The 14867-nt window shown below is 39.7% G+C and overlaps 1 protein-coding gene across 4 annotated transcripts in view; it reads left to right on the top strand.

The window, feature by feature from the left end:
* Positions 1-13266, top strand: part of evla (Enah/Vasp-like a) — a 49294-nt gene extending 36028 nt beyond the window's left edge. For 2 of the 4 annotated variants that reach the window (XM_088353957.1, XM_088353956.1), the window contains exons 6-14: positions 210-1019; positions 3136-3356; positions 5612-5727; positions 8254-8281; positions 9245-9284; positions 9354-9414; positions 9489-9546; positions 10557-10614; positions 13163-13266. In XM_088353957.1, the coding sequence (XP_088210083.1) occupies positions 210-1019; positions 3136-3356; positions 5612-5727; positions 8254-8281; positions 9245-9284; positions 9354-9414; positions 9489-9546; positions 10557-10614; positions 13163-13200 (1430 nt within the window). In that variant the 3' untranslated portion in view covers positions 13201-13266. Of the gene's footprint in view, positions 1-209; positions 1020-3135; positions 3357-5611; positions 5728-8253; positions 8282-9244; positions 9285-9353; positions 9415-9488; positions 9547-10555; positions 10615-13162 lie in introns of all 4 variants that reach the window. The other 2 variants (XM_088353958.1, XM_088353959.1) reach the window with 2 other exon arrangements.
* Positions 13267-14867: the final 1601 nt, after the last annotated feature.

Below are 14867 nucleotides of genomic sequence, written 5' to 3' on the forward strand. Positions count from 1 at the left end.
CTCTTATTTGCGGTTATCAGTTTTTTCGAATTATGCTCCTGATTTTTTATTGTTTCATCTTGGCTTGGTTGCTTTTCATTCTTCTCACGTTTTTCTCTTTTTCTGTTTTCCTTTGTTTGTCGCCCTCCTCCGTCCGCATCTCCTTCTGTCTCTCCTCTCCCTACCCCTATTTCCCCGACGGTGCCCCCCCCCTCCTGCCCCCCACACAGTCGTTTCCACTCTCCAATACAAAGTGTGCGCACCCCCTGCCCACCCCGATACTCCCCCCGAGTACAGACATTACCGAGCTAGCACACTGCCCCCGTCCTACGTCCGTGTGGCCTCCTCTTCTTCCTCCCCACCCTCCGCCTCCTCCTCTCCCTCCCAAGAGAAAGAGGCGAGGGACAAGGCCCAAGCTTCCTCCCAGCTCTCAACATCCCTGGCCTCCGCCTTCTCGCCCGTCCAGGCGGGCATTACCACCATGGGCCGCCAGGTCCGTCAGATCCCTTTGTCTCCTCCCACCGCCGCGCGCCATGCTCACCAGTACCACCAAGACATCACCCTACCCCCCAAACACGGCACCTGGTCTGCCTCTCAATTGCAACAAATGTACGCCCAGTGCCCACCCTCCGCCTCCCCTCCGGTTATAATGGCCGTGCCTGCCAGGCAGGGGTTAGCGCCGCCCCAGCCAGTCATCCCCGTAGCGCACCCCCTGCCGGGCGTAAGGATGAAACCCCCGCCGCTCGACCCGGGCGCCCAGTACTCCCACCAGGCCTACCCGCACGCCAACGGCCAATCGGACGACTCGTACGCCTCCCACTCCCACCAGTTGCCACTCACCCCGCAGTACTGCGAGGCGGTACCCCTGCCTCCTCTGGCGGGCCCTTCCCCAAATCAGCAGTACCCATCTACCTTTCACCCTCAGCAGCAGGTACACCACCAGCAGGGCAACACCAACTGTCCCCCCTCATATAATGACGGGGGCTCACCCAAGGAGGCCCCCTCCCCTGTACCTCAGCAGGTCCCCATGACCAACAGCAGTAAGTATGGAGAGGAAAGATGCCAAACTTCTGCTTTTTTAACGGGGATTTTCATATTTAACAATTCAGATGTAGAAATGTTCCTAGTTGCGGGTGTTTTGGGTGGGAGCAAACTTATAACGGCTCTCACCATTTCCCAACAGGTTGCCATCTGAAAGAGTAGCACGTATGGTATCCCTCCAGTTTCACAAAAGTCAAAATGAAAAGAATATCAAAAATCAGAGATAATATCAGAATATATACTTGAACGGCCTGATACCCATTTTCTGAGGTAGAGCACAGTGATACCTCTTTATACGAGCTCCTCTAAACGCGAATATTATGGTTGCGCACTGTTTTGTGCCAAGTTATGCTTTAAAAACGCCTAAATCTAAACCGTATTCTCTCCCCCCAATTTTTTTTTTGGTTTGTTTTCTTTAGCTACATTATTGTACTCCAGTATAACATTTTTTCTACCAAATTATGTGTTTTTGCCCCAGCGGTACAGAGTACTCAGAAAAAAAAATCTTTGTAAAATGGACTTATGACTCATAACTTGATTCCATCAAAATATTTGAAGAGACGAAACTTGCTAGGGAATTATATATACACATGATTGTATATATTATTATATACAGTAAACCCTCGTTTCTTGGGGGGGGTTACAGTCCCAAAAGTGTGATAGGAAAAATCTATGTAGTAGAAACATTAATTAAACAATTAAATACTCTATCACACACCTAACCCAAAGAACAAACCTTGTTTACAGGCTCAAGCATTTGTTTAATGTACTGTATAAACATGAAAAAAAATATTTTACAAAGAACTATTTTAGCGTTTTAATAATTAATAATAAGCAGGGAGAATGACAGAATCCAATACACATTTCTCAACGTAACGAGCGAAACTGGAAAGGGGACAAGGGCTGCAACTAACGATTATTTTCATAATCGATGAATAGGTCGATTATTTTTTCTTGGATTTCTTAAATATCTTTTTGATTTCCTCTATTCAAATATTTTATAAAGTTAATAAAGTTTTGGATAGATAGAAAAAGTGAGCAAAACAACAGATTTTTTCTCGAATATAAAACAAGAGAAAAAATTAGGGTGTTTGTCAATTAACTTGACGATAAACAAAAATACATGTACAGTATATGCAAATATGTAAGATACTCTTTTCCTAAAGATCACATTATATTTGGACTCATCATACAAAACAAAAAAAGGAAAGAGCAATGCCTTTCATTTTATTTGGAGCAATTCTTTTATCTACAATAAAATAAATCAAAAGTGTAAACCCACTTTTCAAAATGTTGTCAACAGTTAGGGTTTTTGGGTTGAATCTTTGAATATGATAAAACTTCAACATAAAAATTATATATATAATTCTTAAGAATCTGCCCCTTGTGTAGAGTTAAACATGCCAAAATTATTTTATATATATATATATATATATACATATATATATATATATATATATATATATATATATATATATATTACTTATTTCCTTTTTTTTTTTCTTTGTACTTCTGCTGTTCCCTTGAAAACTATTAACTTTGTAGTGTTTGAATGTTTCAACATGAAACAAAGTTGAAATTTTCATACCAATTTTGTTCGTAGTGAAACAATGTTCAATTAAAAAAAAAATGTAAGATATCTTTATCAAAACGGTCTGGGCGCCCTCTGCCGGCCCAAAGTGGCATTACAATTCTCTGCGTCACAACTGAACTGATGCGATATTACTGTATTTACATTTACATTTAGAGTACTTAGTGGCTCATAAATCTCGCGATACAATGAATCGATGATGTAATTAGCTGCCGACGCTTTTAATAGATTTTAATCAATGTTATTGATTCGTTGTTGCAGCCTTAATCTCTCTAATAAATCAATTTTAATCGACCAATTAGCTGTTGCAGCCCTAAGTAACCCAGCGTTATAACGAGGGATTAGGCTACAATATTTATAACCAATTCAATGTAGTCTTAGTAATATCCTCAATACACCAAAAGCGGAAAATGACACACAAAAACTACTAACCTTCCATCTTAGCAGCCAGGCCAGACGAGTCAACCCTCCCGGGGGCTCGCCAACGTTAACCGAGCTATGACTCTGCCCCCCTCCCCTCGCAGGCGCCCCTGTTTCCGCAGGTCACCCCGCCATGCTGTCCGTGGCCCCACCCCCGGCCCCTCCTCCGCCACCGGGCCCTCCGCCCCCGATGGCGGCCCCGCCGCCAATGCCCCCTCCGCTCCCCGCTGGCGGGGGCCCTCCCGGGGGGCCCCCAGGGATGCAGCAGCAGCCCTCGGGGTTGGCGGCGGCGCTGGCTGGGGCCAAGCTCCGGAAGGTGCAAAGGGTGAGAGTTTGGGTTTTTTTTATGCTTTTATTGTATTTCTACTTCATTCTAAACATCATCGTTATGGGGTTGACAGAAAAGACATTTCCTGTGTAATGCTAGCAGTCGATGGCGAATCACGTTGACAAGTTGTAGTATATTTATGACGCAAACCATTTGAAGAATCGATAGATGAATATGTGATCTTAGTTTTATCACTGTTCTATTAAATGTGTCTCACATTTGGAGCACCATAGTTTGATATTTTCATCAGGAAAAAAAACATCTGACCAACCTTGTGATCTTACCTTATAATCTAAAATGTGGGTACACGCACAGTGATTTCATTCACGCGGAAAGTTTCTGTAGATTTTAGTCAACACTCGAATATTCATGGAAACTTGTTTACTTCCAACCTACGGAAGAAAATTGAATAAAACATGTCCGGAAGTTTAAGGAAAAAAGGAGGATAGGCACATGAGGAAAGAAATTAAAAGGGAGAAAAACACAGTTCACATAAACATGCATTGGGAAAAATTTGAGGCAAATGGGGTGATTATTCTAACTAAATTAATATGATATCTACTAACCAATCAAGATGTCTTAGGTCACTTCTTGAGGAGGTAGGAATGGGAAAGTCTCAAGCAGGTAAAATCTCCTTTCAGGGCAGAAGTTTGCAGGTAGCATTCAGAGTCTTGTGGACTCATTTGTACAGCTAGCAGAACGTTTGAGACCAAACTAGAGGCAACGAAATGGCGGGTCTTATTTCCCTGCAACCCACCCCCTCGCAAGACAACTTCTGGCAGCATGCGTTAGCATTTTACACTAAATTCGGGCCCAGGGCAACTTTGTGAAAAATGTGCACACTGGAAAAATTAATTAAAAAAAAAAAAGATTTAAGAGGAAGCAGGCGCCTCGAGAATCTCTGCACCCAACAGAACTAAGAGGAAGCTAGCAATGAAGGCTGGGCGTAGTGTGGTGGGGAAGGAGGAAGCACTATATCGTAAATTGAGGCTCCTTTGTTAAGTAAAACTGATCTGATCATGGTTCGTTGTCTGGTTAGAATACTCACTTAAAGTTTTTAAAGCAAATGTTTTGACATCATTAATTATTTTGACAGATAAACAGATGAGACCTAAAACAAATCTTTATTATATTTCTGTCCTTCTCGTGTCCTCTGAAATCCAGCGGGCGACGAAAGAAACAGGGGCAGGAGATGATGTAGAACCTGCGATGTAAAGTTACAAACAGAGTTCATTTTAAATTAACAATTTTTTGGAGCAATCATGATCTTTTTCAATGACATTAGATCCACAGGCTACAACTTGAATTCCTTTTGAGGTGGTCATCGCAAAGTAAAATTGCTTCATAGGGGGGATAGAGAAACACCTCAGAGAAAGACATTAGAATAACAAGTTAGTAGAAAGTCATGCTTATGTGTCTTTTAAATGCAAAATGATTAGATCAATTTAGGAATCAATTTACATGTACAGGAAAAATGAAACTGTATTTACTTCCAGATGCTCCAGTGGAGTTGGTAGCTAGTTGAAAACATCCACTTCTGAGGTTTTTCAAGCCCTTACAAGAGTTCTTTGCTTCAACCACCTCGTTTTCTTTTAACAATAGTACCGATCGTACCTTGGTTGCAGACATCATTTTTAGCGAGTGTAGCGATTTGTTTGTCTTCTTAGTATTTCTTGATCATCGCTAGGATTGTTTTTACATTTATCGTGTTTTTGCTTCACCCTTTAGCATGACTGCAAGCCTTGGGACCTCATAGCGAATTATTACAGTATAAGAACACAGTACACGAGATTCTGCACAGACTGAAGGGAAAAGCATAGAAGGTGGTCCATCTGATAAAATTACACAAAAATACAAACCAATAGCAATACAGCATTTTATGAGGTCCACCAATGCATCTTAAGAGAAATAACTCGTCAAATGCACAACCACCGCGAGGTTTTTGGGCATGGGGAAATAATTAGTTGATGCTGAGTATAAGGGTGAAAACCTATTAAAAGTGGCTGAAAAAACATCTTATTACACTTGATAGATTACCTAGTTCATTTTTTTAATTTCCTGTATAGAAGTGTCCAATATAGACAATGTTTTCATTGTCGACTCAACGGTGCCCGAAATAGCCCCGACCAGGCTAAAAGGGTCATAAACTCCGCCAGGGACGGCTCGGGTGTCGGGTCGAAGCCTCGGTGATTGCGTGCGCTTTACTGCGGCAATAAAGAAGAGTCAACAAAATGTCGGCTTGTGTGTTTTAGGACGAGAGCAGTCCGCCGGGATCCGGCGGCAAAAGCGACTCCAACCGATCGAGCGGTGGGAGCGGAGGCGGCGGTGAGGGTCTCATGCAGGAGATGAATGCCTTATTAGCTCGCAGGTAAAACCAAAACGAAGTAGACACGCAGTCTGAAGTGGACTGTGTCGGGCGTGTGACTCAAAACAGTAATAACAGTTACTTGTTAATTCATTTGAAAAATGATTCCATTAACCCCCAGATTAGACACCCAAAAAGTAACTCTCTAGTTACAAATTAGCTTGTATACTGAAGGAGTTTATACATTTGACTATAAAGGATTTTATACGATTGAATACAAGTTACATTTATTGAGTTTAATGCAAGATATTCACTGACTGGGCTTCAGTTTAATGACGAGTCATGCTGTTCCAATATGCAGAATAATTTGTCTAGTTCTATTGATAACCGGACTCTGCCGGAGGACGGCAGGCGTTGTTTTGAGGAACCACAGACATCGGGACACTCATCTGAGATTGTGAAGCCCACGTTGGGCTTCCTTGGCACGTCCATGGGAGGAGGCGTCACACCATTGTGCGGGGAGAAAATGGCCAATAGAAGAGGGCTTCCCAGAGACTCCAACGTCACTAATTCGGCCGTTTTCGATGGAGTACACTTAGTTGAATTGTTAATGAAATTAAATCTGCCCCCGTGTGGAAATGTCGGCTTTCCTGTTCATCTGAAATGAGCGCGCATAAATTGTTGGGTGAATGTAGGTTGTGTTTGGTTAATGAAGTCAGATAACTAATTTGAACAATTTGGTAAACGGTATATTTTGATATTTAATTCCTAACAATACTCACATTAAAGCCAACCTACTAAAACTGCTTTAACATGGCCACATAATAAAACAAATTGTAGAAAATGTGTAAACCAACCTGAAGGAGCGGTGAACCTTTCATATTTCTTGGCTTGTGCAATCTTAAGAGCCAGCAAACAAACAGTTAACCGAGAAACTCCATATCCATTTTGTGTCTGAGCTTCAAATCATTTAAAAATTTCCTTTTCCATCCCTGGGTACTGTCTAAGATGTTTGTTTTCTCCAGGAATTGTTTATAGTAGAGGTAAGATGTTAGCCCCCGAGGCCAAAAACCCCACTCCTCCCGTTGAGTCCTCACAAACAAATTATGAAAATTCAGGTATGCTTCGGGCTCTGTCCCTCAAATAGGGTTAAGTGGGCCCAGCCTGGGTTTGAGGTTAAATACCCTCGGCCTGGGTCGAATTGGGCTTGATTTTTTTTTTCTTTTTTTGGCCTGATTTTAATTTTAGTGTATGGCAAAAATAATTTTATGAACAAAAAAAAACACTAAGTAGACTTTTACCGTAAATCCTTTGCTCACATTTGGTGTGTTCTTATATAAGCCATGCCCCCACACCCCGCACTGCCTACCATTCGCTACTTGTGACACACAACTAATTCAGCGCATATAAACATACCCCCTGGTTTCAGTATTAATATGCAAGTATATAAGGTTGGGGAGAATATCTCCATGAGGAGAAATTCAGTGTCCTTGTTCTCTGTGCTTGAGGCGCTGCCACCATAGTGGTGTTTGTTTGTATTGACCTAAAAAAAATCTAAACAACAACTTACCTTTCTTTCATGTTGTTGAGGGTTGTACAGTAGATCAGTGTTTTTCAACCTTTTTTGAGCCAAGGCACACTTTCTTTCGTTAAAAAATCTCAAGGCACACAGTCTTTGTTATTTTTGTTTTAGTTCAAATAATCATATTGCTTAAAATGACAGCATAGTTTTGTTTTTTTAATCTTCTGCGGTTAACGTGGCTCAGGAGGTATTACATGTTATTATTAGTTTTGGTGTATATTTTGAAATATTTTTTCAACATAACAAAAATACTAGATTTTTCTACTACCATATTTCTTTGTTTTATAAAATAATAAAATAAATAGCAAAATCAAGTTCGCAATCTTTTTTACATTTGATGTATTATTGATCGTATTTGTGCAAAACCAATAAAAAGAGGATGCTATGCAGCCATTTAGAGCAGGTTGACTTCCTTATTTGAAGGCTTCTTTCCCTGTTTTCTTTGCAAGTTCAAAACCCAGTGATCTCTTCTCTCTATTTTGAGTGTTTACTAAAGTTTAAACTAATTTAAAATGATAGAAGTTATCAAATATTTACCTGCACGATCCCATGAGCATATTATAAGTATATTAAAGGAATGGGAAAAAAAAATCTACTGCCACCTACTGATATGGTTGCATGTTAGTTTAATCAGCTAATGTCCTGACGAAATCAAAAATTGGTCAGTACCTTGCGGCACACTAGACAAGGTCTCACGGCACGCAAGTGTGCCCTGGCACACTGGTTGAAAAACACCGCAGTAGAGCATGAGTGGAATAATTGGCAATCGGAGGAAGTCTCATAAGTAGTAAGGTAACGCACCATGACGTAACCACTGTTAAATTATAAAAATAAAAATAAATCAATAGAGTGTTACAGTACTCACTACCAAGTAGTAGTATTCAAGGAACCTTTCTAACATGTCGTCCCAACACTGTCCACTAATGAGTGAAACCCAGTAATAATGTATTTGATGTGTATAGCCGTCAATGGGAGTAAATGAAATACTGTTATGTGTCTGCTTTCAGGCGAAAAGCTTCTGAGAAGCCCGATGACGTAAGTAATTGTCTTTTTTTAGCTAGCTACCTGGCTACATTTTTAGCTTTATAGCTAGCTACCTTCCTACATTTTAAGCTATTAAGCAAGTTATCCAGCTAGCTTTTTCAATTTTGTTTGCATGCTACCTACCTAACATTTTCACCTTTTTTTGCTAGTTATCAATCTAAATTTCTGTTTTCATTTCCAGCGAGCTAACTAGCGTTTTTTTCTAAATTTCTCTCTGGCTATCTAGTTTGCTTTTTAACTTTTAAGCTAGCTATCAAGCTCCCTTTTAGTTTTTTTACCTGTATACTTTTCTAGCTAACTATCAAGCTAATTTTTAGCTATTTATCGAGATATCTACCTAGTTTTTTACATCTTTTGCATACTAGCTAGATAATATTTATGCTAAATGTTGGCCTCCCTTCTTGCTAACTATCTAGCATTTTCTTTAACTTTCTATTTAGCTATACAGTTGGCTTTCTATCTAGCTCCCTTTTAGTTTTTTACCCCTTTACTTTTCTAGCTAACTATCTAGCTACTATTTATCTATTTTAGCAAACCATGGAAATTCATATCAAAGTGGGTGCCCTAGTTATCTAGCCCTTTAAAGATTTCTGTCTGACTATTTAGCTAGCTTTTTACTCTTTTAGCTAGGAGGTAGAGCGCTCGTCTTGGGATCAAGAGATTGCAGGTTCGATTCCCGGTTCCTCCGTGTTATATGTCGAAGTGTCCTTGGGCAAGACACTGAATCCCTAATGCCCTCAATAAGCTGGTCGGCGCCTTGCATGGCTGCTATTGGTGTGTGAGTGTGAATGAGTAAGTGTGAAGCACATTGTAAAGCGCTTTGGGAGGTCTTCATTGACTTGAAAATCGTTATATAAATGCAGACCATTTACCATTCCTTGTAACACCCTGGTTCGCTAGTGTTTACGGTTCATGCGGCATACGTGACCAAAAAATTTTCCCTCTCACCTGCAGGACGACTCTGGTAGTCGCGGGGTCGGTCAGAACTCCACAGGTACGTTGTTCTTTCCTTTTTTTTGTGTGACCTCGAGCAATTCTCGCTCAAATGGAAATCCCGATTTAGATGCTGTGAAGAAGCCTTGGGAGAGATCCAATTCTGCCGAGAAGTCCTCGCTGGTTTCAAGGTGCGGACTGAAAAAGGCTCTCTGTGTTGTGTAATTAGCATGCAGGAGCTCATGGGTTCCTCCTCTCGTTGCAGGGTGAGACCCGTCGGCAGCTCGAGCGAATCGGACACGGAATTTGATAGGATGAAACAGGTTGGTTTTTCTTGTTATATTTGTTCAGTTCGATAGCATGTTCACATTAGGGTTTTTGCTCCCTCCTGTGGTGCATTTAAGAATTATTCAATCAAATCTTTCATTTCATCCATATATTTTAGCTTTTGAGTCATTGTTGTTTCAAAAAATGGACTTGGTAATAGTTTAGTTTAAAGCACTCTGACAAATTAAAATCTTTTTTCAAATAATTGTTAAGATTATAGTTCAGTATACACTGCAAATAAGGAGAAGACATTGAACTTGCAAGGAGAACAAGTAAGAGGCAAAATCGCAGAAAATAAATTCCAATTTGTTCTCAAAGCCTTCTCATCAGGCCTTTTTATCAAATCTAGGTTACAAAAGCATATCTGCATGAAGAGTGTGGAATCAATGAACAGCAAGATGATTGGCTGATAGTGACAACGATGTAAACTGCATAATAGTCAAAATAAAACAGTGAGGTATTACTGTCAAAATAACTGGCATACCATGTGAGCTTCTTTGCAGGTGTCTATTAAAAACAGAATTTATTTTTTCAAAGTTGAGGGTCCGGTTTGAATACTCATGATTTGGTAGATGCAGATTTTCCTCAATATCAAAATATATAGATATTTATTTTCTAGGATACATGAAATCCGGGGCCATCAACGTGGTAGCCCCCTAAGAATACCCTGCGGACTGGTTCTGAAAATAGCTCGGCCATTGTCATTTTCTAGGAGATTTTATTTCTAACTTGAGTGATGGTAACCCTACTTGTAATAATTACAATCTGGTAACGACAGTAATGACACAACTTGTTTTTTTTCAGAAGTAATTAGAGCAGAGCTACCAGTTTATTAACAAATCAGAAGCTCTAAGTGAAGCTTAGGTTTGACTCCTGGATTAAATGATTATCAGTATTTTTCTATATGCTTGATGCAATTTAATGATCAATTCTACACAAATTTGCAAGTAACATGTGTCCATGGTGGTAACTATCCCTTTAACTATCAAATATGTTTTTCTTGCAGGAGATTTTGGACGAAGTTGTACGCGAGTTGCATAAAGTGAAAGATGAAATCATTCACGGTAAGTTGTGATTTGGGTATTGACATCTGTCAATCGTTTTTTCAGTCACAAATCAGTATTTAGTATACAAGGTTGGTACTTGTGCTTGAAATCCTTGTATTAAAGTACTTACAATGTCTAATGTTGTGTTTTCGAGGTTTGAAAAGTACTTGAATTTTAGGTGAAGCTCTTGTAAATGCTTGCATTTGTTGCCATGTTTCTTAGGTTAGGTGTTGGGCTAGGGTTTGAGCTTTAAATGAGGGGTTTTATGGTTCCAAAATAGGATTTAGGCTAGGGTTAGAAACTAAGGTTTAGGCTTATTAGGCTAGGAGCTAGGGTTTGGATAGATAGATAGCTAGATACTTTATTCATCCCCGAAGGGAAATTCACATTTCCAGCAGCATCCCTTCGCTGAGAACAATACAATAATAAAACAAAAAGAATACAATATACAAATACCCAGTGTGACGTGCAAATGCCCACTGTAGCGTGTTATATAGAATAATTAAATAGTGCTATACAGAATACATATTGCAATAAGATTCGGTAATATGCAATGTAAGCTCCATGTTAAGGTTCTAAACTGAATGAAGGGTTCCAGATTGGGTCAAGAGCTAGGGTTACGTTTTGAAACAGGGTTAGGGCTGGGGGTTCAGAGCTAGGGTTTGGGCTCAAAGTTAGGATTTTAGACCGATTTCAGGGTTCTGAAATTAGGTTGGGGCTTGAAACTAATATTTGGGATCTTGTTCTTTTGATCAGCGCTGGATTTTTTCTTTAAATGGTACTTGAAAAGTGTTTGAACTTACTCTTGAGTATACAGGGGTGTGAAAACCTATCCGAATCTGTTGGAATTTCTAACATTTCTGCACAAAATTGCCTTTTAATGTGATCTGAGCTTTGTCTAAATCCCACAGATGTAAAAACTGTGTTTGCTTCGACTAAAACCTCCCAAACATTGAAGGTTTCTATATTTTAATGAGGATGGCTAGCAAACCTGGACGGAAGGGGGAGGAATAAGTAACGGAACCTTCTGCTTAAGGAGACTCGGAGAGCACAAATCACAGGGTTTCTGCACATCATTGAAAAGTCTTATAAGGCCTTAATTGGCATTAAAACGTTCTTTGGAATTAGTACCCATCAGTGTTCCCTCTAAGCTGCGCACTGCTCGCACGTTCTCGGCGCACAAGAAAATCTAGCCAGCGCACAAAAATGAGGGCTCATAATTACTAATTAAGAAGCGACTTAAGTCAAAGTTACAGTGCATGAAGGTAAAAATACACGGGTTCCCCTGACGTTGTGTCCTAAATGCGGTATTTTGAAGTCAATGTCGAACGAAGTTGAAAAGTAAAGTCAGTAGAGTTTGTCGAGAACCGGCTTCTTCGGCTCGGCTCACTAAAAGGAACCGGCTCTTTCGGGTCCTTAACGGCTCTTCAGGTTGTTTTTGGTTCTTTAACCCCAACATGACCACATATTATGTAAAACTATTCACAAAATGACTTAAAAGAAGGGGGGAATAGAACAAAAAAGAAAAAAATACCAAAATGAAAAAGTAGTGAAAAGCTGAAAAAAAAAGGAAGAGAAAAAAAGAAGGAAAAATTTAGAAAATAGCCAGAAAAAAGAAAAGAAAGAAATGTAGGAAAAAAGTAAACGGAACAAAAAGAAAAAAGTAACTGCTCTGAAAAAATGAACACAATGAGGTTTTTTTTTTTTAAAGGAACTTTTAAAAAAAAAAAAAAGGAGGAAAAAAAAGAAAGTTTTGTGTTGCATTCAAATAATTTCCAATAACTTACATCAAGTGAATATTGTTAACATTGTATTTCCACTAAAAAATGTGATTAAATACAGTTGTGTATCGTGCAAGCGACTAAATAAGCCCCCAAAAATGTTAATATTATGCGACAAATTATATCAGGAAATAAAAAGAAATGGATATCTTGTGAAAAAATTGTAAGAACAAACAACGTTTGTAGGCCGTACAACCTTTGCAAAAGTACATGAGTCAATTCATTCAAAAGAGAAAAAGAATTTTGCATTGCCGGAAACCTGATGTCAAGTTTTGGACATGTTTAATAATTAATTATCTTGCCACACTTGGGATTATGGTTGCTCACTGTTGTTTCAAGCGCTGCTCACAGACTTTGTATGAACGCTCAGACCCGTGGAAAATTACAGGGAACATTGGTAGCTATCTGCCAGTTTTGACTGAGGATCCATGAAGAACTATAAATTAGATTTGTTTTTCATGTCTAAAACTTGAGGACGCCATGTTTTCGGATGGAAAGTTTAACTGGACTCTAAAGTGTGATTTAAAAAAAATAAAATAAACATTTAATAAAAATTGCCTCGAATTAAGGTGCCGTTTTTGGTTGACTTGGTTTTAAAAAGTATTGGACTGAATTTACCTTAAGCTGTAGGAATTTTGATTCAAAATTGCAATACAGCGAGGGATTACTGCATTTCACACCATAAATCTCGTATCCCAGGTGTCTACGGTTCAACCAAAACTGAGTCTAAGTGACGACTTAATACAAACTTTTTGGGGTTTATGTGGTTTTTTTTTGCTCATCAGCCATCAGACATGAAATCGGACGAATCAGCACATCCTAAACTTCGCCGAGCCACGTTTGGGAAGAGAGCAAAGAAGAAAGACGAAGAGGAGGACGCAGGCGGGACCCGCCGGGAAACCCCCAAAACCCTAACCCTTTCCCCTCCCCTCCTCGGAATGTTCTCCCAATGTTTCTGTGACGTCACGGAGACGTTGCGCCAACATTTGAGTCTGCCGGACAGAAAAACTGACGAAAGAGAGCGAGATCATTACGCGAAGCGAGAAAAAGACGAACTGTCGTGCCGAGTTTTCGTGTTGTGCTCGTCGCGTCGGCTCCTCGACCGGGACCGCCTAAGTGTTGCTGCGTTTTTTTTTCGGTTTCGTCTGGAAAGGAATAATATTTTTCGGTTTTTCTAAGTTTGTACTGTTGTGTTATTTAAAAAAGAAATCTTGCTCCGACGTCAGGTATTACGTAAGGACGGAACCTTGCGCATCATCCGTGACGACCTTTTGATAATCGGCTGGCTTTCGTTTCCATCTCGGACCATTTGTTTAAAAACGAGCACAAGAGTTGGCCGAAACGGATGTTTTTAGATTTCCGTGTTCATACTGGTGTCGTGCGTTCCGACTTTTTCCCCGCAGACCAGTAGCCAATGAAAATACTCACAAGATTGCACTGCTGAACGCTGCAGTACTACAAAATCTTTGTCAATATACATTTAAAGGTCCTGAAACAAACTTTTCGAAGCTGAGACCCGCTTTGTTGTTGATGTTTGTTTTTTTTGTTTCACAATAGGTTTTTAAGTATTTCCATACAAAAAAACAAAAAAGGAGAAAGAGTCCAAGTCTAGGGCATGGTCAGATGTAGTGCGGGGGTATCAAACAAGTGAAAAAGCCTAGAGCGGGGTTATAGACTGGTCCGGAAATGAGTCATTGTGATTTTCTAAGTAATTTGACTTCTAATCAGCATGATGTTTAGCAGTTGACTGAGGACATTTTAACCTCTAATAATGGCAGCCTGGTTAGACTTGGATTAGATTTAATTTATTGGCCCCTTTAGGGAAATTCACTTCTACCGACTACCGGGGATAAACAACAAACATTAAATTACAAAAAACTGCAACGTAGAATTAAAAACATACGTGACGATGAGGGCAGACTGTTTGGATAGGTCAGCAGTGCCTGTTATGAAGGGTGATGGCAGAGGGAATCAGGCTTTTCCCAAGGCCAGCCCTCCTAATCCTTATTGTCCTTTATCTGTGCCCTGAAGTATTGGTGTAGTGCAGGGATCAAAATAATATTATCGGGCAATATATTTGGATTTTTTTTTGTCTTTGTTTTGAGAAAATCATGCCATACTTTTAAGAGAAATTTCAGAAAAACCACCAAACCTGCTCTCCAGAAAAAGAGTACTTCTTCAGCCCATTTTATTTCACTGTGTGATGTTAATGATTTGATCAAATTTATGAAAGAATAATGTGCCAGGGCCTGTGTCCCATATCAACACATATTCCACTTGAAATAATGGTTTTAAAACTTGGCGCAAGCAGAGTTCTTTTCTAAAAATGTTACAAAATACTGCAAACAAGGATAGTGGATATTTATCTTTGATGCAGACAGAAGTGTGCCGTTTGCATAGCTCCACCCACCCCTATCTCTCAACCAATCAAATTGCTCTGTGTGCCGGTTTACAGTTTTGCTGTGGGTTTTTAATCAATAAATGTTTCAA

The sequence above is a fragment of the Urocampus carinirostris genome, chromosome 15 (assembly GCF_059441175.1).
Source record: "Urocampus carinirostris isolate Australia breed hairy pipefish chromosome 15, RoL_Ucar_1.0, whole genome shotgun sequence".
Taxonomy (NCBI): Eukaryota; Metazoa; Chordata; class Actinopteri; order Syngnathiformes; family Syngnathidae; genus Urocampus; species Urocampus carinirostris.